General features: G+C 38.8%; 1 protein-coding gene and 1 long non-coding RNA gene across 2 annotated transcripts; both read left to right on the top strand.

Annotated features, from left to right (window-relative positions):
• Positions 1 to 1,839: 1,839 nt before the first annotated feature.
• Positions 1,840 to 10,812, top strand: LOC112572431 (glycine-rich domain-containing protein 1-like). The gene is given in 12 exon segments (XM_025252108.1): positions 1,840 to 2,100; positions 2,257 to 3,039; positions 3,042 to 3,305; positions 3,308 to 3,462; positions 4,294 to 4,484; positions 5,294 to 5,444; positions 5,977 to 6,115; positions 6,420 to 6,595; positions 6,769 to 7,005; positions 7,007 to 7,042; positions 7,116 to 7,257; positions 7,303 to 10,812. Coding segments are annotated over 12 exon segments (2,340 nt in total). The 5' UTR covers positions 1,840 to 2,099; the 3' UTR covers positions 7,368 to 10,812.
• Positions 10,813 to 13,547: 2,735 nt separating this feature from the next.
• LOC112572188 lies at positions 13,548 to 14,721 on the top strand. Its single transcript, XR_003100956.1, has 2 exons — positions 13,548 to 13,740; positions 13,999 to 14,721. It is a non-coding gene; the product is annotated as an uncharacterized LOC112572188 (long non-coding RNA).
• Positions 14,722 to 24,326: the final 9,605 nt, after the last annotated feature.

The following is a 24,326-nucleotide window of genomic DNA, read 5'->3' as shown; positions in this document are numbered from 1 at the left end:
CCCCAAACTTGCTATCTTCACTCGAGTCACTCGTTCATGATTTACTCTTGTGTACTGTGTTCAACTCTGCCCTCAAGCAACATAGGCGGCGCCCGCTAGGTCCGCTTTGACGTAAATAATATTTTGCAGGTAGGAGAAGATCGCTGTTCACGCATGGCTGGTCGCCTCTTTAATTAAAAGCTGTCTCTTGGCTTGCTCAAGGATCCGCACGACTTTATGGGGACTGTCTGGATGACTTGTTTCTGTTGCCGGAATTCTCAAAGTGTGTACGGCATACTTTCAGTCTTCAGCCTCCTGGGGGAAACTATATATATATATACCCAACTCAAAAAAACAAACACCAGAGGGCCTGAAAGTATTGACAACATTATGTATAACCTCTGCATTGATAAATCCTACTTTCCAACACCCCTTAAGTAAAAATTATTCAAATTAATAAATCAGATAACCCTACAAATTGTCATCCAATCTCAAAACTTAGAAAAACGCATTCATGAGAGCCTAATAAAGCATGATCCTTCTCCACACAATCCAAATTTAGGCCCAATCACTCTTGTCATACAGCATTAACATCAATGGAGGAACAATGGCTTAATAACATCAGCGAAAATCTTTTTTCTATTGCCTTTATTTGTTGACTTTGCTAAAGCCTTTGACGTTACAGATCCTAATCTGCTCATCAGAAAATTAGAATGATATAATTTAAGTACCGGGAGCACCAAATAAACTCCTTAATTGTCTGATCCTCCTGAAGTCTAATTCGATGTTCCTCAAGGGCTCCATATTAAGACTTTTTCTTCATCTACATTAATGATCTTTCCGTCCACATAACCCAATCGTGTGAAATGTCTGCAGATGACACCACAATACACGTACACCACCAACTGAGCCATTTGCTTCCTACAGCCATGATCGAACTTGTAAACACACTTCCGTGCTACATATATCTGAACGCCGACGATCGAGTTTCAGGCTGGGTCCGTATCACTCAGCCCCCAATAAACTGAATTTATGCTTCTAATAACTGGAGAGAAAAGACCAAACCTATAGCTACCCCATTTCCAAGTATCCTTTATATCGGCATTCATGCAGTCTTTAATGGAAGTACAGCAAGTACCACAAATAACCTATATAATGTGTGTGCCTCCGATAATTATTGCTAGGAGAGTTGATCGAGGAGGTAGGAGTACAGTAGTAATTGTGTGGGAAGCGACTGGGGGAATTAATGCTGTTTAGTTCATTGCTCGATCAGTTTAATTGTTTAGCCTATGATCTTGCTGGCAATTTTGACTACATGATTCAAGCAATTGCCTTATCTTTGATTGATATAGAAGTATAGAACACCAAACCACACCGACTGAGAGCATAACACACTCGGAGGTGAGAGAGAAATGCCAGGATGTCACGTGACGAAGGTTATCATTAAATTATGCAGCAGCAACATTTCGAACCCACCGTACTTGAAGAAGGAAATGTTTACTAAGTAAAATCAACAGGTAAACGTACCGTTTTTAGTAATATTGGTTCAGACTAACATAAGGTTGAAAGTATCAGTATGAATAAGCATACAGTGTATGGTAAATGATAATAATTGTACACAGTACACAGGATTGTTTATTGTTTACGTCACGATTTTCACCTTTTTCTATGTTGTTTTTTTTTTCATTGTGCTGTACTAAATTAGGTAAATCGTATCAGTTTTATATCAGTCAGAGCCGAAATACATCTTAATTCTGGATCTGTGAACGATGGTGCTCATGCTTTGAGAGATTCGTACAAGTTTTTTCAAATAACTTGACTTAAACAATCAATGAATGAGTAAAAGTTCAAGGTTACGGGATTTTAACCGGACGAAGCTAACACGGTCGTGCAGGGACTGTTGTTGTCTTTCGCTATAAAGTCTGGATTGTTTGACCTTTTGAGGTTAGCCTGCCAGACACTGCAACTCTGTAAGTGTAGATGGCCACAGTTTAGGAAGCCTGTCTCAGCATAAGCCATTATTTTTCACTGGCGTCATGGATTTTGCGGGATCGTCTGCTAGCGGATGCCGTTTGCTCACAGAGTTGTATTACACGTCCGTGGTTTGATCTTTGAATTTGAGTAAGTGGGTTATAGGCTCTTGATTCTTCCAGTGAACTGAACGATCGGGCAGTTACTTTGAAGTTTTGCTCAGATAATTGCCAGTCATTAAAATGTGCAAATTTTCACATCTATTATGTATCAGGTTTAAGATATTTTTTTTAATTTTATTTTCAGTGATGACTCCCAGTCCAGAGACAATTCACTTCAACATTGATCTTGTGAAGAAGGCTGTTAACCAGCTTGTCTTCTTGAAGCAGGTGTCAAACCAGCCATCTCTGCAGCAACCCCATGTGCTCAAGCTGGCACTTTACCGTTATGAGAAGCTGTGGCTGCCTCTGGCTTCTAAATGGCAGGGAGAAAGTCTTGCTGCACCTCTTGACATAGAGTGGATTTGGCACTGCCACCTTCTCTCACCAGTTGCCTATCAGCGAGACTGTCAGAGACTGGGAGGCATCATTGTGGACCATGAGTTATTCTCTGGGACAGAAAGGGCCTTGAAGCTGCAGAGATCCTGTTCATTATGGGAGGCAGAGTACCCTCAACATTCTTTTGAGGTCAGCTTGAACAGCTCAGTTTCTGATGTCCCTTGCAGCTTTATATCACAGCTGTCTTATGATGTGATTTCAGCTGCTTCCAGACAAGATGTTTTCTATTACCAAGTGAGCCTTCCTCATTACCAAGACTTCAAGTTCCTAGCCAACTCAGAGAAGCGCTATAAGAAGTTTCTGTATTTAAAGCAACAAAATCCAAACCTGTTCATAGTCCCATGCTATGATATCGACTTGATATGGCACACTCATCAGCTACATCCTCTTGCCTACAAGATGGATATGGAGGCCATCTTGGGCCGCACTTTTAACCACGATGATTCTGTCACAGATCGTAGAGAAGGTTCTAAACTGTATACTTCAGATATGGAGACAAGAGAACTCTGGAAGCGGACCTATGGAGAAAATTTCCTTTGTGTGGGACAATGTATAGGGGCAACCCATCAGCTGGTAAGATCTATGCAGTTTCAGAGGAACAATGCTATAACATGGCCGCCAAGTCAGCACACATTCATTTTGAGTGCATAGAGATAAAGAATTTGCCACCTATAAAAGGAAAGATCAAACTGAAGCTTCACACAGCTGCAAACAGCAAAGTTGTGAGCACTTTCTCAACACTTACTGGGGGCCTGCTGTGGCAAGACAAGAAAGTGGCAGAGGTCAAATTTGACACTCAAGAGTCAATAACTTAAAATTTTGTCTGATGGAGCAAACAGGCTTTTCCTGCTTTGGTTCAAAGATGGTGGTGGCAGAGAAAGACTTCAGTATGCTTACCATTATCAACTCCTTAACCCAGGCAACAACAATTGATACATCTGTATCTTTTGGACAGGTAAGATAAAAAGCTTTTTTTTTTTTGCCCCATTCATTCAAGTTAATACTGATTATGAAATGGTACCATATTTATTTTCTAACAGCCATATTTGTGAAACTGATTAATTCCTCACTTTCCATAATTAACTCTTTTATAATAATTAAATATTTTAATGCAGATGAGATGAAATATCAGCTTGATATTCTTTAGACCAGGGGTGGGCAAAGTTTTCTTTTTGCAGGCCAGTCTAAAAATTGTAAGCTACGCACAGGGCCGGTAAAATACCAAATACCCAAGCCATGTGACTACACAACAAACCTATAGTGATAATGGAATGGACAACAAATGAGTACATAATAGCATACATGTCCTTATGAATTTATTGTGTTAAGTGAAAGCTGTATAAATTCACTCACAATAAAACTTTAAAACCAGCCTTTCCTTTGGAGGCAACAACCCCCATGCTCTCTAACGACTCCATCCGACATGTCAGCTGTATTATTTGTTCTTTTTATGCTTTGTGTTTTATATTTCAACCGAATTAACCGAGGTTAAAAAATTTTTTTTTGATTATGTCTGCTATGGGACATTTCTTCAACTGTAGATTTTCTGCATATTTTCAGTGTAATCACACTTACTGACAGAATTGGAAGAGCAAGCAATTAAATATTTCTTTCTTGGTGGGGAGGTCTTTAGGGCTTTTTCCTAAGAAATGACCAGTTATTTTTCAAATGTAACATTGAAAACAACCTTTGCGTAAATCTTTTTTTCTGAGCAATAAAAATCATCCACTTTCATCCTCTAGAAATATAGCTATCATTATAATTACCATGTTATTATTTTTGACAGAACAATCAGACAGTACTGAACTTCAAAGCACATGTGAGCAAGCCAAAACGTGGGCCTATTATGCTGTACCTGCAGGCTTCCAGTTTCTCAGAGGCCATCATGCCAGAGAACATTGAGTCTATGTGGGGACCTGTACCTTTGCGACCTTTATCTTCAGGAGAGCCAAATGTGTGTCAAGTAGCTTCTCACAGGTAATTGTTTGTACTTTGAACTTACAAATTTATTTACTGAGACTTTTGTATTTTGAAAACCAAGAATACTGTAATTAACTAATTATATTTAGATTTGATGCCTTTGTATTTCATTTCTTTAACCACATGAAATTGTAACTTGAATTTAAGCCAATGAGCTCTTCATTTTGTTTCAGTCTATATTTCAATAAATTTCATTTTAAGTCACAAAGAAAATGTTATGAAAAAAGAGTGACCTTACTTCTCATAAAGCAAACGTGTTTTACAAGTTAATTTACCTTTGTTTTCTGTGAAGCAAAGGTGTTATACCTCATCTCCACAAGATGATCCCACCCTCATTATTTTCCATTTCTGTATCTATTATTGTTGTTTTTTAATGGTACATTTTCAAGCTATGTACTTAGTAGGAAAATGCACTTTATCAAAGGCTCTCTTTCATTTTTTTTTTATTATTACTACCACTATTGGATTTGTTTACTTTTCTTTTGTTTTTGAGTGTCATTATATAATTTTTTAAAAATAATTGTTTTATTGTAGAAATAATTAAGTCATTATTTATTTGCAAGTAATAATAGAAAATATTTGTTGAACTGATATTTTGTATAATATTGCTTCATCAGTAACATTAATGCAATAATGGTTTCATTAATGGAATCTTACTGTTCAACTTGTCTGCTAAGATTATATTTACATTATTGCATGAGTTGTTTCTATGCTATGTCCTTGGTACCTTTCTACGTGTTAAAATAGGCATTAATAATTAATGAAGTGCTTTATAATTTCATGTTCTTGGTTTTGACACTGTGCAGACTTGTCAACCACACAGGAGCAGTGACATTTACTTGCCGCATAATCCACAGTCTGCCTTTGCTAATGTCAGTTGTCCAGGTGTTCTATCATGACAAAATGGCTGCTGTGGCACATCTTGTTGGAACAGACACTCTTCCACTACCTACCCAAGTGAGTACACTGTGGCGCCTTGAAGACATTTAATTTTTATGCAGTATTTAATGGTAGGACTATTTAGGAAATTATGCAGCAGCATCACATCTCTTTGTTCTCTGAAGCTTTAAAAGGGAGCTGTAGTATCTGCAGGTTATTTGGGGAGGAAAGAAAATTCACATTCACACAAAGTGAGACTGACTTTAAAAAACCTGAAGACTGCTGGATGTGTAGGCCAAGAGGGTAGTTTAACCTAAATAGGCATAGGTAGGGATCATCTTCAGCTTAGAACGAACTGTCCATATTGTCATTGTTGCTTGCCCGTGAGCAATTTTCGATTGTTTTGGAAATATCTCAACTGAAGGTCCAGCTTATTTAAAAAAGTAATATTCATAATTGTTTTAAAAATTTTGTTTTAAGCAGAAACAGCTATTCTTTCTGCTGCATGCCAGTACACATACATGCATATTATATACTTAAATGTAACAAGTATATACACCATTTTAGAATCGGAAAATAATATGAATATAAAATTGACTTGGAGTTTTAGGTTTCAGACCCAAGAAAAGCAGTGTACCTCAATCCATTAGCTGGAGAGAGAGCTGTTGTGATTAAGAATCACCTGGGCGACTGGGGATTTGTTGTTGGCAAGTGGAAAGGTTTCAAAAGAGGAAAAGCTGGCTTCAAAGGTAAGTATTATATTAATTATAATTTATTTTCTTAGTTTTTTTAGTTTTTGCAAATAGATTAGGTTTATACCTAGAGGATTAAGCATGTAGAAATTGAGATAGAGTAAACATTAATGTTTTTTTTCTTTCTTGCAAAATCTTAAACTCTGAAATCTAAAACACTTTGAAAGTATTCAGCTTTATTGTTTAATTCTGTGTATTTAGTCTCAAGTGATATATTTCAGAGAATACACTCTTATTTTAATTTGGTTATTATATCTACAAGAGGGGCACAGAGAAAGCAGTTTATTTGTGTATTATGCAGGTTCAAGATATCAGCGGGGTATGAAAGGAGTACATGGCAATCCTGGCACATTAATAGTACGTGTGTGGCTATGCAAAGATCAGTGCTGGCATACACTAGAGCTGCCATACCTTCAAGGCAAATACGTCTTCGCTTTTGATGGTCTTACTGTTAATCTTGGAAATGGAGGTACACAGGTGAGTACTTGTTGAGTTAGTCATTGACAGCTGCTGTTTTGTTCTCTTACCTTTTGAATCATTTATATTTCTTAGTATATAAGTCTTGGTTTTCTACTGGAACTAGGGTATAGTTAAGAACATCTGTAGATACATCTAACAAAACCTTTACATGATTTTCCTCTTGTGCACAGATTGGAAGCAGCAGCAACAATGACATTGCTGAAAAGCTAGCCTTGGCCTTTAGTGTGTCATTGTTGCATGTGCTATGTCTGCCTCGTCCCTGGTCATGGTCGCCAGGTCAGTCTCTTCGTCCACCTCCCTCACGTGGTGCTCATCCGGTGCAGAACATACCATCTGAGGATATGGCTTTCATTATGGCCACAGGCATATTGCTGGCTACGCCATCCAACCACTACATACGCAAGCACCTATGGGATAGATGCTTGTGCTGGTTGTGGTGGGGGGGTGTTTATGGGTGCATTGGCTGGAGAACTGGCATGCACAGCAACAGACGGACTTGGTGGAGTGTGGGCAGAAGTGTGATGGTGGGGGCGCACTTGGAGTCTGTGATGCAGGTGCTGTAGGTGCAGGTGATGTAGATGCTGCTGGCGATGGTGGAGCTGGTGGGTGTGGTGGTTGTGGGGGATGCGGTGGGTGTGGGGGGTGCGGAGGAGGTGGTGGTGGATGTGGGGGAGGAGGAGGAGACGGCGGTGGATGTGGGGGAGGAGGAGGCGGCGGTGGATGTGGGGGTGGTTGTGGGGGAGGTTGTGGAGGTTGTGGCGGTGGTTAAAGTTTCTATATGACCTCGTAAAAGCAGCTACACTTCTCAAACTACATTTTTGTCAATGGAGTAAGTAAACTGTAGAACAGGGTAGGGGAGGAAATCAGGAAGTAGTGTCTTGAATGGGACCCTGTTTGCGTCAAGATCACATGAGGAAAGTGTTTCCTACTTCATGGCAGTTTTTGTCTTTATCATCAGCTGCATTGATTGAACTATTTCAGACTTAAATGACACCTTAAAAAATCTGACTACACATTATCAAAGATCACATGCAGATATATGTGGGGTATGAATTTTATTTATTTTATGTATTCTGAAAGTTGTGGAGGTCTCATTGTCTTAAAGAAATTTATTTATTTTACAATCCTTTTTTAAGGATTTGGAAATCTGATGAATATGCTTTGGTATGGTTACTGTTTTGGAAATATTTATTATTGTTTTCTGTTAAATTTGTTTTATTTTCATGGAAAATAAATTTTTTTAATGTGATTTTTTTCCAACCCTTGGTTACTACATTACTGCTTTGTAGTGGAATCCAGTATTATACCTTGCGAGTATGTTAAAATAAAGCAGAATAATGAGGTGAGTAAAGGTAATCATTATTAAAAAGTTACAGAGAAAAAGCAATGAAGCAGCCTGCAATAAGATGAAAAAAAAATATTATTAAGAGTTAGTTAACCTAGTATAAGATGGAAGGGATTTGAGAAAGTAGTCCTAACTTTTCCTGTAATAACTTTAACGTCTGAATTCTATAAAATAAGGGTGAATCCTCTTTATTTTTATAGAATTGTATACGAGCTGTGACATTTGACACGTCCACACCAGTAAAATAACTTGGGAAGTAAACTGACTTGCAATATGTGCTTTCCACACAGCACTGCCCTGAAGCATATTTTCAAGGACTGTGACTGTTACTGTGCAATTTCTTGATTCCCCATTCTCATCCTAATTGTGATTGTACAGATTAGTTAAAAGTATTGTTATATATGTGGCGCCCTGCCACAAGCCAGTGCACGTGTGCACTCATATGCATGCACACATGTGCACATTTGTTATGCAATTTCGTGTTTTCCAAGATGTAGTTGTGCATGTATATAGATGGTCAGGAGGGGTAACAACTACTGAAGACTTTATTAAAACTTGTGTTCTGTAAAGTAACTTCATAATAATGGCTGCTATTGCAAACTATCTATCTATCGGGGTCCCACAGGGGGTAACTGTAGACACTTTGGGACAAAGTGTTATTACTGTGTGTAGTCGCTAAAGATGCATTTGCTTGTACGCATATAGTTATTTTGAAGCTACATTAATATCCACACTTTTATGAAATTTAATAAAAGTAGTGCTTATTTATGCAATTTTAAACCCGTTTCTTACTTTTACTTGAATTGTAAAAGTTTTTTGCTGTTGATGCATTTGAATTTTACTGTTTATTATCTCTTTTTATGCTCAACTTTTTTAGAGGGGCTATTTGATATAAAAAAAAAAAAAAAAATTGGTGCTTATTTTTAAGCAGTTTTAACCTTTGTTTTATATACTCATATAAACTTGTTTCTAGAAGGTTTCTTTTGTTGAACTTTGTTGTATGTCACACCCTATGTGAACATGGTATCCAGTATCTGCTTGGCCACTTTTAATCTTATATCAGAAGCTTCATTTTGATTCATCTCTACGTAACTTTGCTAAACTTAATTGAAATCTTTTTGTTATTTTGTCACACTGATGCAGCTTTATCATACCGGGTAGCATTATCACAAATAAACTTTCCACTTTTTTGTCTTTTTATCACTACACCACCAGCACTACACCACATAAGGAACAGATCCAGCTGTTATGATACAAATGTAGAATAGTAAAAGATCTGACACATGCTGGTTCTACAGCAGATGCCTGCAGATAAGTCTGTATCAGCTGTCATATTTCGATCCAGATAACTTCCAGTTTCATATTGTGTGTAGTGCATGTTTATGAGTGAATGTGTGTCCCTGCCTGTGTTTAGGCTTGCTTATGCATGTAATTTAGTTTAAAATATAGTGATCCATGTAGTAATGACTGCAAGTGTGAGATTCAATTGTATATAGTGGTGACCATCATTAAGTCATATTCCTTGTGTAATCTCACTTGGCAAATAAATAAACTGTAAGTGTAGGATTGGTGATTGTTGAAATAGTGGTGGCCAGCATTAAGACATATTCCTCATAAGTCTTATGTGACAAATTCTTCCTATCTCTCATCTCTTTGGCTGCAATACTTTTAATGACAAAAGTTGCACACAAGCTGTAAGTTACAAGCTATTATTATAAAGACTTTGTCTCTTAGTAATGGAAGTTCAGTCTGAGTGTTTCCCTCTGTGAAATCATCATCATAATACGTTTCACCTTAAAAGCTGCCTTGGTGTGTCATGTATTTTAGAAATGTTGAAATATTTTGTTGTCATTTTATTATCAGTGGCTTTGTCTCATATTCATGTAATGCAATAGTATTTTTATTTGTGATCATAGATTATAAAATGTTAACTGTTTTTAAAGTCTCAGATCACTCAGACCGTTCTCAAGATGCCAGTTTTGAAGATATATATATATACACTGTAGTTCCTATTGTCTAGCAAGGTTTTGGGTTATCTGCTTTGAACTGATGGTTTGAAATTAGGTGTTGTATGTTCACTTGTTGTTGCACAAATTGCAGTTGTTAGCTTGATATTAGCTTGAAGCATTTTTTCAAGTTTTGTGAAAGGAAATGTGGCTTGCTTTACACAAATATATATTTGTGTTGCATTTTAATATTTACAAAGATATGACTACCTTCTTAACATATAATTGTAATTAATTTTTTAATGAAAGTTAATTATATTATTGATACTGTTTCATTAGATTTACCAGAATCATAGATATTATCTGAAGCATCCCTTTAAACCACAGTATAAAAGGATGACAGCAATTATGAGATCAAAATATTCTGAGGTATTTAGCAGAATTTTGTTCACTGTATTGAACACAGTCCATCTGATATCTTCCTTTGATTGGAATTGTTTTTCTTTGCTCAAAAGTGGGAAGTCCTACAATCTCTATTATTTAAAATGTTAATATGTGTTATTTACATTTTTGGTGTTTACTGGTTTACTTGGTGATGTTAAAGAAACAAGAGAGCACATATCCTGAAAATTAATTATCAGTCTGGAAATGTTTGTGATAGCCAGATATTACAACTTTATTAATATATTGTTGCTCAAAGTGAAATGTCGTTTCTCACACAGTTATAAACTTTTTTATATTAAAAGTTTTCAGTTTCGAATACTTTCACATCTAAAACCGAGGATATGCTATTGGTTATCGATATTTCTGTTAAGATGCTTTGTGATACTGTAGACTTTCTATGTGATATTCAGGCCAGAAATGACAAAAATTTGATCTGTTGTTAGCTGAAAACAATAAAGTTGCTTCTTGAGGTCTTTGTACATGCTGTAATTTTTGTTATATATTCACAACTGCTCTTTGCAAAGGCTCTTGAAAACCTTCGTCCACTTTAGCTCGAAGTTCCTTGTCTAATTAGACATTCAGTGCTAGGAATTTTCCTTCTTGCCATCTGTAGTGACTCACAGCTCGAGAGAGGTTGAAGAGTTGTAATGGGCTGGGATATAAGGAATATTTGGCTGCATCCCATACCATATGTAGATTGTTTTCTGCAGTCTGGTCGCAGGCAACCTGTAGGTAGTAGTCCCAACTCCCTTCTGTAGTGTAATCTTTGTAATGTACAGCATGGAAAAATGTTTCTTCTCTCTCTCCCTTCCCCTCTTCCAAACTTCTCTCACAGCCGGTAGCGCAACGGTTAGCACCTGTCACTAATACAGTGAGAGTTGGCTGTCCTGAGTTCAGATCTCGTCTCAGGCGTGTTGTTATTTCTCAGCATGTGGCATCTCTTTACAGGGCTGGCTGCCTTGCCGTGATATAGCCTTAGTTGCTGGCTTGGCGTTAAACACCAATTCCCCCCTCCTCCTCACTCAGCCGGCAGATTATGTAACAGAGCCGTCAGGTTGAGCAGTGCTTATGTAACAAAGCCATCAGGTGGAGCAGTGCTTAAAGCTGGCGTATGCACTACCGTCACCTTCTCTACCTGGTCACTCGAGAGACGCAGCAAGGACCACGTGACAGTCAAGCACAGGAGATTGATGACAATAATTAGCGTGGATGCAACCAACAGAGGTAAAATGACCATTAAGTGTAAGAACTTTTCAAAAGTAAAACCCATGAAAGTGCCTGCCTGTTGGCTGCTTCTTGTCGACGGGGGTCCATCACTTCTCCATCCACCGGCCTCACCACTGAACTGTCCGTGCTAGGACAGATTGTGCTGCAGTTTTTATTAGTGTCTATATTGTTCTCAGTTATATGAGTTTTTTCTCTAAGATGTGTATGCAATTTAAAAATAATATGAGGCTCTTTTAATTATGTTTACTTTAGCGTGTATAAAATAAACCGCTAGTAACTCCGTCTCTAACGGTTCGACTTATAGTCAAACAAGACTTTTTTCCCCGAGCAAGTCTTCTGTGACTCTTGTCCCTGCCATGCACCTGGCAGTTACACCAATCCCATTGCTATCTCTATCTCGCGCATTTTTCTCTCTCGTGGCTTTTATAGATATACATTGTATTTAAAATCATCTAGAAAAATCTAGAAGTTGTTGCGAGGAGTCCTGCGTCAGCTTACGTCTTTGTGTGCGTCATTTGGGTGACGTCATTTTCAAGAAAAATCGAGAAGCAGTCGAACGTCTGCGTGAAGAAGACGGTCGGTCAAAAACAATCTGCGAACAGAGAATAACATTTTGTTTCCATAATCAGATGGAAGAATTGTGTTTTCGACGTCATCGTGCAGCGTCTTAAACTGTTCTTTCTCTGGACTTTCTCCTTTCTGACTGCTGCCTAATAATATCAACTGCCTTCACTCTCCATCTCTGTGACTTTAGCTGAAGGTCAAACGTCTCCATTGTGCATCTTTGCTACAACTGAAGATCAACAGTCTCCACTTTCTTTCTTCTTTGTCTGCGGGAGCAGTGTTGTGTGTTTGTAATTCCGTTTTCGTCGTACGTATGGGGAGGTAAGTATTACAATCTACTATTACAGTCGCGTATTTGGTTAACTAAGCTTAGGTCAGCGACACGCACACAGCTACTAAAAACGTCTAGACATACTTCTTGCAGTCCTTATACACTTTAATATATATATAAAAAGGAAACAAACTGCAACACTGATACCAGCTTTGTAACTGAATGAGTCGATGTTTTTGAGACTTTGTGCATTGGATTTCTGTTTTTTTTGTTTTTTTTTTTTAAAAAAAGGAGCATGCCGAGCTTTTGTTGAGCTTACTTCCAATCATATGTTGGAAGTGGTGGGTGATGACTTCATGCTTTGCTGAAACTGCTGAAAAAAAAAAGAATACCCATAAGGTTTGTGCATAGTTAAAATAATTTCCTGAGACAGAGGAAGATTTCCCTCATGTGCAGTAAATTCATATGTACATTATCTGTTACAGCGTTGAACAGAATAGTTCCTTTCTGTGGCGTGAATCTGTGTCCTGAGGTTTTCAAGGCAAGTATCAATAGATGCACATCTGTGCGCACACAATTTTTCTGTACCTAAGATAAAATATATGCTCTCTTCTCTCTTCTCGATGAAGTATTGACCAAAATATTTCGTAGTTTTCACTTTTTTTTTAACTATGTGTATTTGAAGACATGTTGTAGCAAACTCAATAGATTCAGGTGGTTCTTAAGTCTATATATCTGATTTATTTTCTGACATGTATTTAACTTTTGGTCCATATGATGCTAAGGTACTTACATTATGTCTTAGTATTTTGTCTCCTATGGTTATTATCATTTATAGTGTTGATTTAATACGCATCCTAGCTAACTGCATAACCATCATGTTGTTACAAATGCTCTATGCGTTTTAGCATCCTTTTCATGCCACGACCATGTTTTGCATAACCACAATGTTACATAACTATGCATCCTAGTGTCTTGTCATGCAATAATCACAATGCTGTTGCATATGTAACATAACTATGTAACATAACTATGACATACCCATAATATAATATTCTATGCCAGCATTTTAATCTGCACCCTTTTTTGTTGGTTTTTATTTCCGTTAAATCTGTTCTAATTTTCTTTTGTTTTTATTGTTGTTGCAGTCCATACAGCATACTATTGTGTTTTTGACGAGATCATTACAACAGAGCCTAACCTCTGCCTGCATGTCAGTGACATGTCGACAAGTTTTACATCGGGTTTTTCTGTCTGTGGCATGGCCTACGTATCCATCTGTTCCCTCACTTTTGCAATTGGGACTCGCCCTCTTCCAGCAGGGCTAATGGATTCTGACTATCAGGTTGGATCACCGAATAAAGCTGTTAAGACAGTTTCAGATGCATAATAATAAATAGTGCAAAATTTGTAAAGCGCGTACTCATAAAAAACATGCTCTTAGCGCCTAAGCTGGTGTATAAATTTCTGGGGCTCCTTGTTTGAGCGATGCAGGAGAGAGCATAAGGGGGATGAATATGTGATGCATACATGCACACCTATGTCTTTTTTTTTTTTGCGTTAAAACTAAATGAAACATACTTTGGTTGATCTTGTTTTTCAGCTGTTTGCCCAGGTAGTCTTTGAACGCCAAGATGCGAAGGTCTCGTCCATCCGGTTGCTCCAAGCGTCTGCGGCCAGGTTCTGTCTGCACCCTTGATATTTCAAGTGCCATTAGCGAATCAGCTTCAAAATTTTCAACATCAGTACCAGTTGCCAATGCTGGCATGCAGACGAGATGCACAACCAGTGGTGACAATTGCTTCTCTTCTGAAAGCTTGTGCCTGACAATTCAAGCCCTGCATCTGCTTCATAGCAGCTTATTTCATTGTCAAGCAGTCTGGACTTGAAGGATCCTGCTGTTGCGTTTTCTGCTAGCAGTGACAGGAGTGGGAGGACTCAGGGCGTAAAAGAAAGGTAAGCGAATCAGATAGTGATGATGGTCGTAAGTCAAGCACCATATGGCCTCGATTTCATCAACACATCGTCAGCGACGACAGGAGTGAGCATGACAGAGGTGAAAAATGAGCACAGAAGTTTAGTGTGGCAGAGACAAACCCTGTTGTCAAGAAAGACCTCTTTCTTCAAAGAGTTACTGTTCATATGGTTGACACTGAAAAGAAGGCTGATAAAAATTACATCAGTCAGAAAGACAACACGAGAAGGAAATTTGTAGACAGGGATATTAGTTCAGCTTCTATGAGCAGTGAATGTCTCCAGAAGCAGGCAACAGGCAACTTTAATTTGGCTTAATTAACTCATCAAGAATATTGCTTAGAAAAGTCAATCATCACGTTTGTTACCTTTTTCCTACACCTTTTGCCTTCCAGCATTTCTCCAGATATGAAACTGAAATCACAGCAGATTGTCATACAATCACTCATCAAAACAATCACTTATCAAAACTACTTTAGGAACAGGCCTCACAGGCCTGACGAGAGGGGGGGACAGGGGGGTCTGGTGTACCCGGGCCCGGCCTTGGTCAGTGGATTTTTTTCTTCTTCTTCTCCTTTTCTTTTCTTTTAAGAAAGGTCTAAGGACAGACCACCCAAGCATTACACATGCAGAAGTTGAGTTTGAGTGTAGATATTGAGATTCGAATTGTAAACATACATTATATACTGGGAAAATAATTTACGATTACAAGTACAAGGGGCCCTGAGAGGTCTGTCCCGGGGCCCGGGCTGGCTCTCGGCGGCCCTGTTCCCTCATCCTACAAAAAAATTAAAATAGCATTTTATCTTAGTTATCTCCAATATATTCCACAGTTTCTCCGGGGAAATTTTGATAAAAGCTCTCTTACGTTGAAATAGCAAGGATAGATCCTCTGCATCTGCGACGCGCTCTGCATCGAACCTAGTTACTCTATTCAGTTTTCTGAAGTCAACGCGTAAGCAAGTGGAACCATCTTTCTTACTCACTATCACGACAGGGGAGGAGAAAGAGGCAATGCCTAATCGATGAAACCTAGCAATAACATTTTTATCTTCTTATTCTATTACAATGTTCATTCATGTTAATGGGAGAGGATAATGCTTAACATCAAGATTAACAGGTCCCGGTATATCAGTCTTTTTTTTTCATGCTTGTAGAAGACTTTAGGGACGTCCTGTATATAAGAGACTAATACTTTAGAAAAAAATAATAATACAGTTAATTTATATTGCGGCATATCCCAGTCCTATGAACAGGCTCATGGTGCCTTACTAAATTAAAAGAAACACATACACAACACAGACTGGCAAACACGGACACACGCAACATAACATGCAACCATTCCAGATAATACGAATGATATCGAGCAGGAAATTGCGAAATTAGAATCTCGATTGAGTTTTGGAGTTTCTCATGCCTTCAAGTGAAAATTAGACAATGCTCGGTGCATTTAGTGCTTTGCGTCACAAACCTTAGATTCCCCGGCTGATGGGTAACTTGGCTTTATCAGGTAGCTTCATGCACCGGCAATGATACCATTTCTCACAGATGTCACAGGAGATCATTGGCAGCTGTGGGTAGTTGGGCTGTCGACAGATACAAAACACTTCTTCCTGCATCTGCCCTTGCAATTCTTTACCATTGGTGTCTCTTTGACAAGGCAGTACTGGATATGGCGTCAGCATTCCGGCTGAAAAAAAGCTGGATAAATGGATCCACATGTATTCTCGTAGACACTCAGCTGTTCTGGTCGTAGACCTAAATACAACGCATGGGCATATGCGAGTGCAAACAGCCCACACGTGACGGATTCTTGCTGCTTCTGAACATTAACAAATTTTATTAACATATGTGACGCATCAGTAAACAATAGCCAGCCTAGCTGCTTTAAAAATTTAGCCTTATGATCTATTCTTATTGTTTCAAAAAAGAATCATATACGATCACCTCCCCTGGTAGAGAGCAATGGATATTACTAACTGTAAGCCAATGGTTACCAACATGTAAAATTTGTACAAACTTCCCTGCTGGTGTTCCTACGCGCTGGCATTCCTCGGACTCAAAAATGTCAATTTTCTGCAGGCCATCAATTAGTGGGAACTGGTCCTTCAAGATAACAAAGAAATGATCAATATGTAGATTTTAATCTAGGACCAGTTTTATTTCATTGAAACTGTGACGGTCTTGCCTCTCAGCAGGAACCACTGGTAGTGGTTCAGTCTTCCTTCTCTTGTGTCCAAACATTGCTGCAAGCACATCACCTCCGTCCATGGGCTTATTAACATCTCCTTACCAATGAGATCCGTCTGAACAAGCTCCAGTGGTTCTTTCATTTTGATGGGTATCATTGCAGGAGCTTGGGTCTTTATCACTTCGTGCTTCTGGCAGACAGCACACCCCTTCGCCTGAAATTTGAAATCAGTTTTAACAGTGCACAATGGAAAACTGGCATCTGTAATAGATGTTAACTGCATGTTGCACAGACTGAAGACGAAAGGTTACTGACGGACACTCTGGGCCAAAACATGCCAGCTTTCCCTATCTCTCTGACTTGCTGCCTGCTGGCCATTTGAATAGGAGAAAGTATTGAGCAGTAATCTTTTAATTATTAGCTGTCCCGGCATTCGGCGTGTTTGTCATCAGTTTTTTCACAGCCGATTCCTTGTATTCTTTAATCGCAGCTATTTTGTCATTTTTAAAGATAGAAAATCTTTGCTACCAAAGTGAAGGATCTATTTACTGTAATAGCCTGTTATAGTGGTGGCTGTTAGGACAGCCACAGCGCACCTTGTTAAGTGACTACTTTCCTATCAATTAGGACTTACTGTCTTGGAAATGTCTCTTCTAACGCAATCACAAAAATCCACGGTAGCTTTTACTCACTTTTAAAACTCACTGTCTTGGAAGGCTTTTTCCTTCATACTAACACATTCAATCTCTTACTAGCGAAGCACATTGTCTTGGCAAAGGCTCTCTTAATCTCAGTGATGCGTCCACCTCTCCCGAATACCGTCTCTTCTTCGTCTTCTTACCTCTCTCCTCACTTCGTTCTTCTTTTCTTCTTCTCTTTAACGCCCTCCTCCTTTTCGTCACCTCCCTTTGACGTCACCTTAGGTCATTTTTCTTGAGCTGTCTACAGGCCAGGAGAAGGCGCTGGCGCTTGCGGAGTTAAGAGTCACACAGACCACTCGACCATTTAGGAAACGTCCATCATTCACACCCTTTCATCCACACACGGGCTCAGTCCTAGCACTCTGACTAGGTCCCTGACAATACTTGCCTTGCAAGTTTATAAAATACACAAGCTGGCATACAAATTACATAAGTTTGTAATTTCTATTAATGCACATGACAACAAAATGGAGTAAAACCAAAAAACTCACTTTCCCAAAATCACAATGGTAAGTAATTAACTAATCATGGGCAAGAGTTAAATAAAAAGTAAAATATACCAGCACCTACAACACTGTTACACAAATGAAAATCTACAGCAACAAAGCTGTTAAGAAAAAAGTTGCTGATGAATTACATAAACAGCTAAAGCAGGATCAAACTTAAAAGCTTAAACGAAAAGGCTACGAATAAGAAATCACGTATAACCTGTAAAGTAAATCGATGAAAAGGTAGACTTGACAAGGTGTATAATAACTGCTTAATAAAACCAGATACCGAGACGTACAAGAAAACACGTGGTTAGAGTTAACAAGTAAAATAGTTAAAAGTAAAAAAGTTATATTAAATCGGCGAAGAAAAGAAAAAAAATGGCTATGCAGTTTGAGCAACGGTAACGAAACGAGAGACGAAGTGATGACGAAACGAGCCTCAAAAGGCTGTCGTATGCAAAATTTCAACCAAAGTGAGACTATTTTTAGAAAATAAAAAAAGAACGAGCATTAAGAATTAGATCTAAAGTAATGGAGAACGTAACCGTTACCGTAAAATACACAGAAACAGAAAGCAAGGCAATTACAAGCAGTAAAAAACAGCAACTGAGCAATCAAATTTTCAGAGAAGATATAAGTTGCTTGAGAACTACTTTCTCAAGGATTTGGGAAAGAAAAGGAGGACTTCAGACTAAGCGGATACCTTGATGTCGCGAGTTGGCTTTGACCTTCAGCTGAAGTCACAGAGGTAGAGAGCAAAACCATTTCATGTTAGACAGTGGTCAGAATGAAGTCCGGAGAAAGTACACTGCTCGTAGCCCTTTACCATGTATCTTTTGATAAAAACTCTCTTGCGTTGAAATAGCGGTGATACAACCTCCGCATCTGGGGCGCGCTCTGCATCGAATCTAGTTACTTTCTAGTTACGATTTACTTTGATGTCAAATGTTTCCATCATGTAATAGCATGAATCACATGAATGCGATACAGAGAAGCAGCTCGGTTATCGGACGCCTCAATAATAATAATAATGAGATTTTTTTGATAGTACCTTTCCAAAGATTTGCTCATGGCGCTTTACATAAATCGTACATTGACCAAATCATTAACAACCATCACCCACGCAGGACTGGGCATCGGGAGTTTTCTCCGAGTACTCCGGTTTCCCCCCCCCCCCCTTCTCCCCCCTCCCATAATGCGAAATCGCCTGAAGGTAGAAGCACTTTCCTACTAAATAAACTAACCAACCAGCTTTACACAGAGTGAGCTTCGTAAGAAACTCGTGAGCCTTGGCCGGTCCAGCATCTTACATGCAGTCTTAGAACACAACGGGAACACGGTTTGTAACGTACAATTACCTTGCATACGCAATGAGCCCCTGCTGATGACGACGATGTTTCGACGCCGGCATTGTTTTCGTCGTCGTTGCTTTCTCCTTCTTTCGCCTCCTTCGCTTGCGACGTCCCGTAGTAGATTTCAAGTAGGCTGGTATCGATGGCTGACTGGCTGCTTCGTTCTGGTTATTAGCTTCTATAGGCAGTGAAGATCAGGTAGTAGGACTCTTCTAATATGCAATTTCCAAGGTAACCTGATGTACTGGTGGTTGTAGTTTGTCGTCTGGGACACGAAACAACCATAGTGACAGAGAGCACACTCAAACTTTCTGAAATGTTTGTTCTGTTATATACATCACGCGCCAGCTTTTACCTTTTCATTTTGGAAAAAAAAAGTTCCTAGTGAAAATCTCAGTTATATGATATGACTTGGAAACAGAAAGACCAAGCTGAATGTTATCGGGCGAAGTAGGGTTTGAGAGGAGCACTGTTACCTGTTATCTGTGGCAGGGCCGTGCTTAGGGGCAGGCGGACGAGGCATCTGCCTAGGGCCCCGCGCTTCAAGGGGCCCCGCGCTTTTAAATTATGTTGTAATGTGTATGCAGCGTGCTGTCAATGATAAAAGACGAGATATCCCTGAGGAAAAAAGTGACTTTAGATCCCAACTAAAACCGTGTGATCGTGGCGTGAGGGCCCCGCACATGCCCTTTGCCTCGGGCCCCGCGGGGGCTAAGAACGGGCCTGATCTGTGGTGTACGCCCTGGATACATATTCGATTTTTGTTTTTAAATTAACTCCTAGAACGAGGCTATAGACCGAACTGCTTCCGGTTTAGCGAACGACGACAATGGCTGTGTCAGCAGACTCTGCGGGAGTAACAACAATAAATTAACACTCAGGAGGTGGTTTATACTGTTCCGTGGAAGGACGCCACTGTGCAAGTGTCAAATGTTTTGGTGTAAGCTTTTTGTCGCTTCCGTGAGCAAGTAAGAGTAAGACGAGTGGCGGGCGGCTCTCATTCACGCTATAGGCCGTTCAGACAAGAGTAGCCAAGATGTTACATCTCAATGTTTGTGTGCTTTTTATACTATTTATCATTCCATAAGAAAGATTTCAGACTAATGAAGCAAATAATTTTATGTTCTAAACAGGCAAGTGTTTGGTTTAATAGTGCAACAAAGCAATACATTTGCGGTAATTACAGTGTTGACGTCAAAGAGACGTCGCCGAGACTAGTAATGGAGAACTTCGCAAGAGGCTGAGCGTTGGTCTCGGCATATAGTCAGCCATCCACCTACACAGGTCCGTGGTTACTAGAACGTCGGCACGCAGTACGCAAACGTGAAACTGGTTTAGTCACCTACATTCGCACATCACTCAGTACTAAGTGCCTGCACCACCTCGACAACCACAACGTAGAATCAATCTGGCTAGAAATAAAACTAAAAAATACGGTTCCACTTCTTGTAGGATTTGTTTATAGAAACCCTAACGAACGAGCCGAATGGATGGACCACTTCAGGTCCACAGTAGATGCCGTGCTCCTTGAATCTCAAGAATATAGGCTACTAGGTGGTAGTTTGTCGTCTGGGACACGAAACAACCATAGTGACAGAGAGCACACTCGAACTTTCTGAAATTTTTATTCTGTTATATACATCGCGGGTCAGCTTTTTACCTTTCATTAATACCGCTCTTTGCATTCCCCCAATGAGTGTATTGGAAGTGTATCAAACACTTACCCAACTCAAAGATACTAACACACCGAGTTACTGTACTTAAAGTTGAGTCAGCCAACTTAAGCTTAAGTTCATGTTTAAGTTCGCTTGTGCACACCAGCCGGAGCACATAAAGAAAGGTAGATTAAAATAAAGGCAGAGGGATAAAGATGTGATGTCTAATGATAGAAGTGATTCACTGTTTCCAAAGTCAAGCACAAATCAAAGATTGATAAGTCTCCCAAACAGCAGACAGAATAAGTTAGCATAAATGGGCCAAGTTAAACAAAAAAGAAAATCTTCCTGTCTTTAAATGGATTTTGGAATTTTTGGAAAAATATACATGAGTGGAGACTTTCTTAACTAATTCACAATGCTCACATATATGACACAAATGTTCTTATGGTCGCCTCTTCTATATACACTCTTAACAAAAATCTTAATACTTCATAAACCTTTGGATACTATTTTTGAGAAAATTCCACTTACAAAAACAAAATCCTGAGTTGTGAAGTTGTTTGCTTTGTCCTTGAGATATAGCGGGTGAAACCACTCAAAAGGACCAGATATATCAACAATAAAATTCTAAAGCTCTCAGCACCGGCCATTGCTGAGACCCTGACCTGTATAACCTCTGTATCGATAAATCGTACTTTCCAACACACTTTAAACAAGCAAAGGTTATCCCAATACACAAGTCAAGGTATCCAGGTGACCCTACAACTATCGCCTAATCTCAATCCTATCACCTCTCTCAAAACCCTTAGAAAAACACATCCATGAGCACCTAGAACACCGAATAAGACATATCCCAATCATGTGAGATGTTTGCAAACAATACACAATAGCTGAGCGCCGACGAGCTTCAGGATTGGACTGACTCAAACCACATGTCGCTCAACCCCCAGAAAACTGGTCATGCTTGTGACAGCTAGACTGTAATGAGTTGTGGTAGGCCTCGTATTGTTTCGTATACGAATGATGTCTTGCGTGCGTTATTTGTTCAACACATGAAGCAGAAAAAAGACGTAATACATGTATATCATTTCTCTGGAACACCTCTGTATTCAATAACTCATTGTATTGATATTACAAAAACGACAGATACTGTTTTTTATACCCAACAATTTATTGTATTAATATTACAAAAACGACAGGTGCTGTTTTTTTATATCCAACAACTCATTGTATTAATATTACAAAAACGACAGATGCTGTTTTTTTATATCCAACAACTCATTGTATTAATATTACAAAAACGACAGATGCTGTTTTTTATATCCAACAAATTGTATTGATATTACAAAAATGACAGATACTGTTTTTTGTATTCAACAACTCATTGTATTGATATTACAAAAAAGACAGTTGCTCTGTTATTTTATATTCAATAACTCATTGTATTGAGATTACAAAATACACCAACAAATACTTCCACATGGCTTCTACCTCCGTTATTGTGTCATCCCTTTGTTCATTATGTGTATCAGTCCTTTCTGTTAGGTGAAAAGACTCTTCGTTATGTATATTCTGCTGTATATCTGTTTATTTCCCTTGACTGTATAGCGATTCAGTTTGATTTATACTGTGTGTTGTGATCACAATGAGATTTTGAGGGACATGCAAGCTGCATCCGCACATAGGACTGAGAAAAATGTTTCTTTGAATCAAAATTCTTGCAGCCACTTTCATTATGTTCTTTTGCATGCTTACAAAAACTGAGGAGACATTCTGGAAATCATGGAAAGAAGAAGCTGTTAGATGTCATTGGATGTAGAACCAAACACAAATCATCTACCAACAAATGTATGTTTACCATAGCTTCCCTATATCACAGACCAGTTGCTAGCAACCCTGACAATGAACAGCTAATGGTGGTCTATTGCTCACTGTATGCTAAAACAATTTTTTGTGTAGTTGGAAATTTTGGAAAGCTTATGGAGATTTCACTTTTTTTGTAGGTTGGAAAAAAAGAATTATAATATTAATCTGTTAGGAACAGGTGTTAGGAATAGGTAGGCAGGGATTATCGCCCTTACCTTCGTCTAAGCAGAGGGAGTCTCTCGGGTCTTGCCGTCGTTAGGGACTTCCCCTGCTCACTTTGTTCACCTTAATGGGTCTCTCAGAAGTTCCTTGGCTAGGCAAGCAACTTAGTTCATATACTCTCGGTATTCTTGTGTGTTATGTATATTATGCTTGTATGCAGTCTGGCCACACCTTGTGATACATAATGTGAAGTGGAAGTAGTTTCACTTCAACAATGAAGCCATGCCATGTTAGTCAACATGCTTAGTCTTCACTTGATACTATATATATATATGCACACACATCAGCAATGTTGCTATTTTTAATTCTAAGTTGGTGTCTCCAATAAAAAGATTTTTCTCAAACTGTACTTTTTTGGTTTTGCTTGTTTATTTGTTTGTTTATAATATAAATTTGATCATGGATGTGTGTAACTTTATATCAGACATGCATAATTCAAACTGCCATGATCTTTTAAGTTAGTGTTACACCTTTATGTATTTCTTTGCCATACCTGTAGAAAAAGTATATAAACAAGCAAAAAACAAAACCAAAAAAACCAACAACAACAACAACACAACAGCAGCAGCAACAACAACAAAAGGACAGTTGTGCTGCCGAATTTCAAGAAATAAATATTACAGAAGAATGAGTATGTTGAAAAATCGTCAAACTTCCTGCCAGAGTCCAGGTCCTTTCAATATTCACAATGCAGTCATTCATTCATTATCTTTCTATCTTTATTCTTTTTTCTTCCTTCCTGCCATCTTTCCTTTCTTCTCTCTTTCGTTAATCTTTCCTTACATATTGTGTATAGTTGTTGACATTGACTGCCACAATGTCACAATCGACAGCTTTACGTTAACATCATTATAGTACTTATTTATACTTAAATTTTTCTGTTTCTTGTTAAGCCTGCCGAAACCGACATGACACGATATAAACAGTTATTAATACTTATTTATTGCTGCCCTAATCTGTCTGCACTTACAAGCATCATCTTGCTACCAAATGGAGTAGAAAGCGCAAACCTTTCCGGATGTGTCGGTGGATGACAAATACGGAGTTTAAAACATCTGTTGTTAGTTTATATTATGAATATCAGGAAGACCATCCTCTTCCACAGAATCCATGTAAGCCTCCATCCCTCCCTCCTTCCTGGCCCTAGAGAGTAAAGATCATCTGCTACACTCTAATCTTTGTGCATAACCCACATTAAAAGTAAAATCATGCATACATTTCAGTTTCCTCTACTTGGCCTCTAATTTATTGACCACAGGTGTGACTGATTTTACAACATGTCTACAATTTACTATTATAAGCGTGACTGCTGTTTAAATCATCCCAGTATCTCTTGGTGTTTGTTTGTTGTTTTGTTCACGCACATTCCTGCTTCAGTTTCTAGTCTAGTTTTCGCTGGTGTCCACTGCGGAGATTGCGGTCCTGTCCTCCTGGCCGTGGAGGGTGTAGTAGCACGAGTTCGTGATGGTCCAGGCG

This window comes from Pomacea canaliculata, linkage group LG9, assembly GCF_003073045.1.
Source record: "Pomacea canaliculata isolate SZHN2017 linkage group LG9, ASM307304v1, whole genome shotgun sequence".
NCBI classification, from domain to species: Eukaryota; Metazoa; Mollusca; class Gastropoda; order Architaenioglossa; family Ampullariidae; genus Pomacea; species Pomacea canaliculata.
Note: the sequence above shows the minus strand (reverse complement) of the source record. Positions and strands in the feature narration are given on the sequence as shown.